The sequence below is a fragment of the Eublepharis macularius genome, chromosome 10 (genome assembly GCF_028583425.1).
Source record: "Eublepharis macularius isolate TG4126 chromosome 10, MPM_Emac_v1.0, whole genome shotgun sequence".
NCBI lineage: Eukaryota > Metazoa > Chordata > Lepidosauria > Squamata > Eublepharidae > Eublepharis > Eublepharis macularius.
In genome coordinates, this window is record NC_072799.1 from 8,156,250 (window position 1) to 8,168,424 (window position 12,175).

General features: G+C 44.0%; 1 protein-coding gene across 1 annotated transcript in view; it reads left to right on the plus strand.

Moving 5' to 3' along the window:
* The window catches only part of CTNNA2 (catenin alpha 2), a 678,629-nt gene that overhangs the window by 486,334 nt on the left and 180,120 nt on the right, over positions 1 to 12,175 (plus strand). The window contains exon 11 of the mRNA XM_054989920.1: positions 4,753 to 4,905. Within this exon, the coding sequence (XP_054845895.1) occupies positions 4,753 to 4,905 (153 nt within the window). The remainder of the gene's footprint in view (positions 1 to 4,752; positions 4,906 to 12,175) is intronic.

Sequence of the window (12,175 nt, forward strand, 5' to 3'; positions counted from 1 at the left end):
TCATAGACAGAAGCTTCCTGTTTGTGTTGAACTGGCATGTTCAGCATCAAAAGCTCAGCTCTAGATCATGATTTGCGCTCAGAACACAAACCAAACAAGTGGTGTTTGAGCATCTGTAGCTGGGAGAATAGAGTTCCCAGGTCCCTATACCCTCCCGATGGGACTCCCCATGCAAATGACATCACTTTCAGGAAGTGACATCATCACACTAGCTGTGGACATGTTCCTGCACTTCAGCCCATTTGGGGGTAAAATTGGCCCCAGCGAAGTGCAGGAGCATGCCTGTGGCAAGCATGATGACATCACTTCAGGAAGTGACATTGTCACACCCCACTGGAAGCATGCCCAGTGTGCACTTTCCAAGGTTACCTGCTGGTGGCAGGCAATTCTCAAGCGGTTGCCACCTCCTGCCGATTGCTGGCGATTGGCAGGCAATGAGGCAAACCCCCAGGAGATTGCCGGCCACTGGTGGGCAACTGGGAAGACTCGAGGAGAAGGACAAGGAGACAGAAATAGGGGAAGATTGAGGTTTAATCATTGTTACTGTCTGAGCCTATCTAGGAAACTTCTGAAGATAAACAGTTGCTTTCTGAGAATGTGATGGCCCTTACCTTTCTGTGTCCACATCTGACAGAATAGATGCCTGTGGAAGCTCATTCCTTAAGCAAATGCATTGATCTTTCTGTCCCTGCCAAAGACTAATATTGTTAATGTTATGAAAGAGTCATAAACATCAGCTATTGGTGTGTTTATAGACTTTGTTGCAATATGTACATACATAGTGCATGTGCAGAAGAAACCACGTGAAATTAGCTTTTCAACAGTTATTTACATTGATGAATTGCTCTAATTGGATAAAATAGACCAGTTCTGCTGATCTAATACCTTGGAATATCTTGTCTGGGACAATTAATATTCCCTTGTCATGCATCCGTTCAAGCTATTAGAAGAACGCCTTATGTTCACACTCCTGTCACGCTTAACAAATGATTTTGTCAAGACATTCCTTATAGGCTATTGTTGATGGATTGCTAAAAATTTTGGTATCCTATTGCATATGTAAAAGCTGTTAACTATACCTTTCAACATTCATGCAAGGGCATTCCGAACATTCAGTCTGTTGATTCGTAAAGAGATCCAAATGCTTGTTTACTTGAAAATTCATAATCAGTATTTCTTATGGAGATCGGGTTAATTTAGTGAAGAGAACTGAAAACAAGGTGCATTTATATTGTTTTATTATTTTATTTTATTTACGTTATTCATAGTCCGCCTTTCTCATACAAGGCAGATTACACAGTGTAAGGCAGTGCAGTCGATAGGATGGGGGCACCCAATCATTTTTATTTTATTTATTTACATTATCTGTAGTCCACCTTTTCTACTGGGACTATGCAGACTCCCAGACTTAACTGGGGCGGGGGATCAGTTACAGGCCGCACGGGAGGAGGGCAGGATGCAGGGCGGCCAGCACATTAGGGGCGGTGTGGGCTTTTAGCAGCCTTAATGAGGCAGTGACCACACAGCCCAGATTCAAATGCCAAGGCCAGCCAATCAAATCAGGCTGGCCCAGGCGGCGAGGGGTGGGGAAGAGAGCTAAGGATCTGGGAGGCATGCTTTCTGCGCAGGTCCGTTGCCCCCCTTATTAAGAGGAAGGCAGGCCCCGCCCCTTGACACTTGGCTTGTGACTAGAGGTGGGCACGATCCAAAAAAAAATGGCTACAGAACACCCCCTTCCCCCTCCCTCCCTTGGGTGTCTTCTCCCAGCTGGTGACTGCTTTGCTGCTCTGTGGTTGGAAGGAAGCCCTGCTGATCAAGGAAAGCTGGGCTTCCATTGGGGTTTCCAGGGCGACAGAAGGAGGGCAAACGCAGCTCAGGCATTCCCCAGGCTCCGTTGCCAGGGGAATAGATTGCTGGCGCCTGAGTGTCTGGCTTCCCGATCTGAGCACGATCGCCCCGATCAAGCCATGATCCAGCCCCCCTCCCGACCGCTGGATCGTTGGCCATGCCCGAGCATGATCCGCCGGGTCCCGATCGCGCGATCACCATTACCGTGGGTTTTTTCGATCGTAATGTGGATCGTGCCCATCTCTACTCGTGACCTACTCAAAGTAAATTAGACAGAGTAAGTCAATACAGTCATCCAAGAGAGGCATCCAGTAAATAATGCAGTAGGATTTGAATTGTAGAAATCTGGAAACAAAAGTGAAACAAAGCATAAGTATTAACTTGGCACATTAAACTAAGCAAACTGTATATAGTGGGATCGTACTTACAGCAACTAACAGTACGAACAGTGCTCAGTAGTATAGTCCATAGTCCCTAACCCTTCACCCCAAGTATCTTTCCGAGCCATTCCATTATAATATAGCCCTATTACCTTTCCTTTCCTTTGTCCCTTAGAAGCTCCTTAACACGTAGATCTTGAGCAGCAGGGTTATTCTATTACCTTTGTGAAAACGCTCTCTTGAATAATGCAATTTTGCATAGTTTACAGATTGCCACTAGAGTAGGAGCCTTCCTGACCTCCAGTGAGTGAGGTTGTTTTGGTGAAACATAGAGGGGGAGGCAGCCCTTTACATATGGATATGAAGAGCCTTGTATGTGATAGCCAAAACCTTGAACTGAGCCAAGTAACTGATGGGCAGCCAATCAAGTGACTACAGAATAGGAATGCGGGCATTAAAGCTAAGTAAATATATGGAACAATGCTGGAACAAATTATGACATGTTAAATTATGCAGAAATATTATTTGCAAGGAAATTGTGCAAACTAGCGTTGGGGCCGGGGGGGGGGGAATTCCTCAGAGATCCTTTGCCTATCAGACCTGTCTCCAGATCTGGAAGCCTGTGTGTGAATTAGGTAGACCCCCATGATATACTTTGATCTATTGAGCTAAAGAGATTTCCTTGCTGGTCTAACAGTTGAGTTCTCAGTTTAGTCCCCTCTTGCCTAGAGCTGCATAGAGGTACGTAGGCTGAAATACCCCTCTGCTTACCTGTTCAAGACCCACTGCTGATCCGAGTCCTTCCTGTTTTCCCCATGCGGAGGTCTTTGTAATATATTAGAGGGATTGTTGGAGCAATCATATCAAGGTTTACTCATAAGTAAGTCCTGTGTTAATCAATGGGGCTTAATCTTAGGAAAGTGTTCTGACTCTGAGGCTTGCAACTTGTGTATATGAACAAGCATCTTTAGCTGGGTTTTCTGAGGTGTCCACAAAGATGATTCAGAGGAGTTAGCCGTGTTAGTCTGTAGTAGCAAAAATAGAAAAGAGTCCAGTAGCGCCTTTAAGACTAACCAACTTTACTGTAGCATAAGCTTTCGAGAATCACAGTTCTCTTCTTCAGATGCATCTGAAGTTCTCTTCTTCAGATGCATCTGAAGAAGAGAACTGTGATTCTCGAAAGCTTATGCTACAGTAAAGTTGGTTGGTCTTAAAGGTGCTACTGGGCTCTTTTATTATTTATTTATTTATTTATTCAATTTATATACCGCCCATCCTAGGGGCTCTGGGCGGTGAACAGTTAAAATTGATAAAAACAAAAACTAAAATCAATATACAAATAATAAAACAAATTAACAAGGTGCAGTGGTATTTTTACAAAGATGATTAAAACCTAAATAATTAATTTGTGGGATAACAGTTGGTCTTTGGTAGTGTGACATCCACTTTTAATCTTTCCTTATGCTTTGGAGTAATTATTGTTTAAAAATAAGAGTGGAAAGCTCCACTCAAACCCAGTGGGTTGGGAACCATGCAACTTGACGGTGTGACAATAAATTATCTTACTTGACGTGCAGTCCAACCCAAAATATATGACTCAATATCTTTGAGTTGAACTGTGGGTCAATTAAGATAATCACTCAGTATTGTAATTCACCTCTCACTGATGCTGGTTGCGGTGATAACCATAGCAGGTAGTAGAAATGCCCAATTAATTTGTTTCGAAGCATTTTGCTGATGATTCCCCTCCCTTAAATTCTCTCCATTCCCTTTCTCACATGGTTCACTCTGTGCAAATTAATCACTTCTCCACCCCCAATTGTTTCATATTTCCAGTCCAAATAGGACCAGAAAGTAGCCTATTACATCACGTTTCTCCTTTCCTTCAGATCCCCCCTCAATTGTCTCTTTTTTCCCATTGGCTTGATTTCTATAATTCTCATCCCCAACCAAGACAAAGCTTAAGTATACGTAACTGCATTTGGAAATATTCCTCTCCATCTTCCCACCGTTATGGAACCTTTGACTGTATATTCCTTGGGAACAGGGGCCTATATTTTTTCTACTTTCATATTATTATATGCAGCATGATATACAATGACATTGTAGTATTGTTCCTAACAATCATCCTAGTAATTTTGGGTCACTCCCTCGTTCCAAACATGGATACCTAACACAAATCAGATCTCCAGCTGGTGCCTCTAAGCAAAGCCAGTGGGGTTGGCTCCAGTCTAAACTGGTATTTTTCACTGATTCCTCCTTCCGGTTGCAGTCCACCCATAAGTTGCTCCTCGGGGTTCTGTATTCCCCAAGAGCAGCATTTCATGGAGATGGGTGGGCTGCGGTGAGAAGGAGGTGGCAGAAAATCCCATTCCACTGTTGGAAAATTTAGTTCACCATCAAGGAAGGGCTACAAACTGCACTTCCCCTGTAGTTTGGTTAAAACTGGCAAAAGCATATTTATAATGCCAACACGGAGATAATTGTCCCATTGCTAACTGCCTGCTGCTTTCTTTTATCACAGCTCCGAAAAGCAGTGATGGATCACATATCAGATTCCTTCCTCGAGACCAACGTTCCATTACTGGTTCTCATCGAAGCAGCCAAGAGTGGTAATGAGAAAGAAGTGAAGGAATACGCACAAGTATTCCGTGAGCACGCCAACAAGTTAGTGGAGGTAAGTTGGACTGTTGACTGCAGTGGTATACTCTTGGCAGCCATGTGCCCAAAACATGCTTACATAAAGCAGAGTTATTCTAGTATCTCAAGGTCTTAGCCTGGACCTTAGGAACAACCAGAATTGCCAGCCAACCCAACAAAGTCAACCCAGCCAAGTTTGGTTTAGCAGAATCAGAATAATGTTTGTATTGTATTTCATACATGTGCCAAAGAGCTAAGTTGTTCAGCTCTGGCCCTGTGTGTCATTTAATGTGTTGTTGTGTGAAAGGGCTGTCTGCTGTACATTTGTGCAAGGTAGAAGAAGGTGGGATGGGTATGAAACAGCAATGTCTTAATTCATACCTACTTCCTTACCCAGCTGCTTCACTCCAAAGTAGAACCCAGTCCAACGGATAGTCTATCATATCAGCCAACAAGTTGGAAAAAAGTTAGAAACTCTGCTTACATCAGATTTTAGCAGGTCATAAGTTACCTCTGGATCCACCCCCGAACATCTGAATGTGTACTGAGTCATATCATTAGTCCATCTAGCTTGGTTCTGTCTTCACCACAACTGGTAGAAGTTCTCCAGGACCTCAGGTAAAGATCTCTCCCAGCAACGCTTCCTGGGGTCTTTTTAACTGGAGATTCCTGAAATCAAAACTGATTTGTGATATCCCATCCTGTACCACCCGGATATCAGTTTGGGGTTCATTTTTTTAATCAAATGATGGCAGCTCTAGAAGCACCATGAAGCAGCTGCTGTAGATGTCCACATAAAGCTGCCTTATACTGAATCAAACCATTGGTCCACCGAGGTCAATACCGTCTACTCAGACTAGCAGTGACCTTCCAGGGTCTCAGGCAGAGGTCTATCACCTATTACCTGAGCCGTTTAACTGGAGATACTGGGGAATGCTGTGTGCCAAGGAGATGCTCTGCTGCTGACCCATGACTAGAGATGGGCACGAACAGCAATACAAACTTTAAAAAGCCACAAACAGCCCAATCAGCTGTTCGCGAACAAGCTGTTCATGAGGCCCCATTCTAAATGAACAGGTGGTCATTGCAAGCCTCATTCATTGCTGTTCGTTCGTCAAGCCAGTCTGGCACCTGCAATCAATTCCCTTGGTAACTGGAGGCAGGGACTGCCTGAACTCTGCCTAAACTCCTGCTGTTGCCCTGGAAACCCCAGTCTAAGCCCAATTTAGCTTGATAGGCAGGTCTTCCTTTCAAGTGTGGAGCTCCAAATTTGTTACAAGGAAGCAAAGAGCAGGGGGGAGGGGGGCTCCTAGCTCTGGTTTTGCAGACAGTGAGGGAGAGACAGTTGCTGTTGGCATTTTGAGAGAGAGAGTGCATTGGAGCTTGAATTTTCTTTGTGTGTGGTGGGATAGGGATCTACCTCTTCAAGTTCCAGGGCTGCTGCCAGGCTCTGGGCCAAGCTATTATTTATTACTGGTACATTTCCTGCTGCCTGCTCAGGTCAGGTTTCTGGGAGTGGTGCGGTAGGGATCTACCCCTTCAGGTTCCAGGGCTGCTGCCAGGCTCTGAAGCTAAGCTATTATTTATTATTGGTACATTTCCTGCTGCCTGGTCAGGTAGGGGTTCTGGGAGTGGTGTGGTAGGAATCTTGATGGCTGGAGGAGAGCCTGCTGGCCCCCACGAACAATGAACATGTTCGAAAACAGGTCATGTTCGTCAATGTTCGTTGTTCGTGGATGGCAACGAACAACGAACACCATGTTCCTTTTTTTTTCTGTTCATGCCCATGTCTACCCATGACTCCTCCTACAGGGGAGTGCCTAAGTCCTACCTCAAATTCTTGTGTTTTATTAAAAATGACTTTTAGTTCAAAGTAGGCGTATGTAGCGATCATTTTGAAGTTTCATTTCAGATAAGGAAAGTCCAGTGTTGGTTTTTGAGTTTGGCAAAATCTGTTTACTACAGTGATTTCACCTTTCAGAGTCCTATATTGTGCCATAAAATTAAAGAGCATCCAGTCAGTGAGTGGATAATCTGTATTTCCTGTGTCTGTCAATAACGTCTCCAGCATCCACAAGCAGGTTTCATTTAAAATTTTGCCAGACAAGCAGTACAGCAGAGAAGCTGTCTGTGCTAGGCACACAGCCAAATAGATGTTCCAGGGTGCTGTAGGTGACACAAATAGATTAGAAAGTATGCTGGGCTACTATGAGATTGTCTGTCTAAAATACTTATTGCAGTATTAAAAGTGGAAGGGGTAACACATTTAGAGGTGGATTTCTAGTGGCAAGACATCCTTATAAGCTTAAATTCCATTGAAAAGAGATGGAATTGTGTTAACTTTCCCTGCAGTCTGAGAGGTTTACATTCTTTGAAAATTATGTGGTTTCAGAATCCTATCCTAAGAATCTATTCACTGATGTGTTTATACTAGAGACAAGTAGTCCCTTTATTTGCTGTTATTCTGAGGCTCTGTTATGATTTGGGTTCTGTTCCAGTTCTCTTTAGAAAACAAAGCAGAATTTCAGGAATCAAGTAACAGGTTTCATTCCAGAAAGAAATTTGTTGTGTAAATATATATTTTAAAATAAATAAAAGCCTTCTCCAAAAGAAATACATATATATTTTATTGCTTTCTTGACAGATGTACAGTAGAACAGTTGCATCCTTGTGAAATACAACAAAGAAATAATTCTAAATCTAATATTTGTGTGCCCAAAACCACCACCACCCTCTAATATTACAGGCATATGGAGAATTTTGAAGGGGTTTCGTTTATTTTTGATTGTACTTCTTTTTGTGCATTCCAGAAATACATTTCTGAAAGAATATCAAATTATAAAAATGTGAGTTCCCCTTGGGTAGAAATTGGCAGAGTTTGTTAAGTGACACCAATGCTTACTAGGACATATGTTCATGCTGTGCATTTCGGGCTGTGCAGCCCCCTCGCCTGCAGTTGGCATGTTCTCTATCCTGTAAATGCATAGACAACTAGTTCAGGGATTTGCAGGCTTGAGTGCCAAAAAGTCAAGATGGCCTCTTTCCACCCCAAAGCCCTGTGTAGACACTTCCTGCTAGAACAGATAGGTAGTTGTGTTGGTCTGCAGTAGAACAGCAGAATTTCAATTCAGTAGCACTCCGAGAATCTTGTTGGCCTCTAAGGTGGACTCAAATCCTGCTGTTCCTGCTAGAACAGTCAGTGGCCAAAAATTATGAAGAGTGTTACACTCCTGTCCTCATCTTTGGCAACAGCAGCAAAGTGGTCCAGAGTATTTGTAGCTGCAGCACAGCTTGTTTCTCCCACAGTACAGAGCAGAGTTCTAGCAGTTACTGAAGAGCTGTGTAATTGCTTTCTAGCATGTCCACAGGTGTGCCCTGACTTGGATGGCCCAGGCTAGCCCTATCTTGTCAGATCTCAGAAGCCATGTAGGGTTGCCGATGATTAGGACTTAGATGGGAGCTCACCAAGGAAGTCAGGGATTGTTACGCACAGGCAGGCAATGGCAAACCACCTCTGCTCATCAATTGCAGTGACGGCACGTTACACACATGTCCACAGGGCTGTGAGTGGTGTCTGACAAGGAGTGGTTAATTTGTCGTAACATCACAGTGTAGCTTTGCAAGTAGTGGAACGACACCCCCTGTTGTTTGGCTTGGCTTCTGAGTTGTCACTGAGTGGCTAGCATATCCTTGAACAAACTAAATTGGACTTTGTGTTTGACTTGAAGGTCATTGAATAACTTTTGATTTGCTGTGTAAATTTTGCCTGCAAGCCAGTTTGTGTTGTGCCCTGGTAGTGCACATCATTGAAGGGTTTCGTTACTAAATTATTAGCCACCAATAGATCATAGGTGATGCTTATAATATATGCCAGAGAACAGAAGGCCCCCAAAGTTCTTTTAAAATGTGTGTTTGTGTGTGTGTCATCAAGTCGGAACCAATTTGCGGCTACCCCAGCAAGGGGTTTTCAAGGCAAGTGAGAAGCAGAGGTGGTTTGCTAGTGCCTTTCCCTGAAGAGTCTTCCTTGGTGGTTGCCCATCTAAATACCAACCCTAATTAGCTTCTGAGATCTGATGAGATCAGGCTATATCTGGGCTTTTTTTCAGGAGGAATGCAGTGGAATGGAGTTCCGGCACCTCTTGAAAATGGTCACATGGCTGGTGGCCCTGCTCCCTGCTCTCCAGACAGAGGGGAGTTTAGATTGTCCTCTGCGCCGCTGGAGCGGCGCGGAGGGCAATCTAAACTCCCCTCTGTCTGGAGAGCAGGGGGCGGGGCCACAAGCTATGTGACCATTTTCACCAAGGGCAATTTAAACTTTAAAAAACTTCTCCCTTGTTCCAGCTGACCCAAAGTGATGTCATTGTGCAATCCTTGGAGCATGTACGCACTTTGTGCACATGCATGTGGTACCAGGGGTATTACCCTCCGCCAAGAGTTGCCCCCTGTGTTGGCAACCCACTGAGTTCCACCACCTCTTTTCCCAGAAAAAAGCCCTGGGCTATATCAATGCTACCTGTCAGGTGACTCAAGGTAGCAAAGCAAGGTTAATTATAGGTCAAAGTTCCCATCTCCCCCGTGGAAAAGAAAGTCTGATAGGATTTTGTCATGCTGAGCCTGGAAAGAGGGGAGGAGGGAAAGGATGAGCTCTGTTCTGTCTCTTAGGAGTTTGGTGCAGTCTCTGCTGAAACTTCAAGGCCACATTCTCAGGCCTGCCAGGAAATTATAACCAAAACACCTGCAAGATAAGCAGCTATCCACTATTCAGCAAAACAGGTTTCCCTCTGCATGTTCTCAGAGGTACACTACACACTGCAGCAAGAAAACCATGACACATGACAGATATGCTGGAGGCGTATCTGACACTACCTCTCCTGCCTCTTTTAAAATGGCAGTGGAAACTCATTGTATATACTAGCTGATAAGAGAGCAAGAAGAGTTAAGACTGGGTAAGGTTTCATTAAACAGAGCTCTTCAGCAATGGAAATGTTCCTAATCTTACATATTTATTTATTTTATTTATTTATGTCATTTGTAGGTATATTGACAAAGTAGGTGCATCCAGGACAATGTCTGAAGACAGAGAAACCTAAAGAACTTAATTGTATGAATGGGGCAGACAGGAGTTTGTCTCCATGTGCCAGAAATCATGTTCATCCACAACAGGGTGGCTGGTAATCCTGATGTGTGGTTCCGTGGAGATTGCAGCGGTGAATGGAGAGAAATAAGGGGAAAGAGTCTCATACCTGAGTGCAGAGGCTTATCTGGAAGTGGTGCTTAGCATGTTTATAGGGCCTCCTTCAATGATAAAAGGGCAGTTGTTGTTGATGATAACAATAATAAAATGATGGTTGTTGTGGATTTTCCAGGCTGTATAGCCGTGGTCTTGGCATTGTAGTTCCTGACTACTATTATTCCTGAATAATAAAATGAATAAAGGAATTCAAGTGTACAATCTGCCACATAAGCGAGGAGGAGAGCTGTGGCAAGGCTACAGCAAGGAGCAACAGGAGCAAAATGAAGGGAACGGAGATGCTGAGCACAGGGCGTCCGCCCAGCAGTGGCCCTTTTTAGGCAGACGGGAGGAAAGCTCACAGGAACACATCCAGGCATGCAACAGTCTACAGCTGTGACATTGATGCAGGACGTTCCAAGGGTCAGCCAAGAGGAGGATTCTGAAGCAGGGCTTCTGACACTCCAGTAGAGAATCTGACCTGAGGCTGAAATCTCACAAAACTCATTCAAGCCCACATTGCATTTGGGGGACATGAAGACATACATGGGCTGTCATCATTACCCAAGTTCTTGACCCCTAGGAGCCTTTGAAAAGAGCAGTTTAAAATAAACAGCACCTGGATTCACAACATTTTTTTTTTACTGAAAAGTCGACTTAAATTTCTCCCTCTACACTCATCCTGCTTGCAGTAGTTAATATTAATTGTAACTGATTTGTTGGCAGGGGGGGGGAGTCAAGGGCAACAGCAGGGCCAATTCCAGACGACTAACCTGAAGGCGCTGCATGCCGCCATGTTCCGGATCGTGATGGGGAAAACGCGAAATATCACGTTTTCTCGCGCGAGTTTGGCGCGACGTCGCGCCAAACTCGCACGACAAAACACGATATTTCGCGTTTTCCCCGTCACGATCCGGAACATGGCGGCATGCAGCGCCTTCAGGTTAGTCGTCTGGAATCGGCCTAGGATCGAGCAGGCACTGGATCTACTTTTGCTTTCTTCTGTTGGTATGATAGACAACGGCCAGAGTTGGAACAGATATCAAATATCCCTCCTTAGAAGACAGCAATAAAGTATTTCAAACATACAAAGATGGTATTTGACCTAGCAGACCTAATGACAGCCTTGAATCGAGGATAACAACAGCAACATTTGATTTATACACCGCCGTTCAGGATGACTTAAACCCACTCAGAGCAGTTTACAAAGTATGCTATTATTATCCCCACAACAACAATCACCCTGTGAGGTGGGTGGAGCTGAGAGAGCTCCTAGAAGCTGTGACTGAGCCATTGTCACCCAGCTGGCTTCAAGCAGAGGAGTGGGGAATCAAAATCTGGTTCTCCGGATTAGAGTCCTGCTGCTTTTAACCACTACATGAAACTGGCTCTTGGTGGATGCATCCACCAAGGGCTCACACCACTTAAAAAAAAAAACCTGTCCCATGGACCCAATTTCCCTTTTCATCAATGGGAGTAATACCTCACAAGGTCATTACCAAGAACCTTCTCTCCCTTTTAGAATAATTCAGAAAGTAGAATCACGCTGTGACATTGGTCAGTTTTAGATTCAAGACAGATAAAAAAGTAGTTCTTAATGTAATGGACAATGGGTTGGATCCTACTAAGTTTTATGTTTGATCTCATTCAATTACCCTTATTAATTCAGTTCCCAACCTGTGTAGTTTTTCAAGTTCCATGAACCCCAGTATAGACCTTTTGGAGATCTAAAGGAAGCCTCCTTTCCTCTTTCATCAGCAGGGACACTGGCGGGACCCAATCCAATGTATTTATTGAATTTGCTGCTATAGTATGTTGATTAATTAATGCAATTAGAGAAATTCATGAAAGGGCTATCAAAAATCATTTGCTGTGATAGTTAAAGGGAACCTCCATGTTCAATGGACCTCTAACCACCAACTGCTGGAAAACTAGAGCTGGAGAGAACGGTTGCCTTTCCCTTCTTTTGGCTTCCCTAGTTGGTCCCATTGCCTTACTAAGTAAGGCTTCCCTTGTGTTCTTAGCCATCATAAAACTTGGCTATAAATCTGAATGAGAGTCTGCAATTTACCTGCGG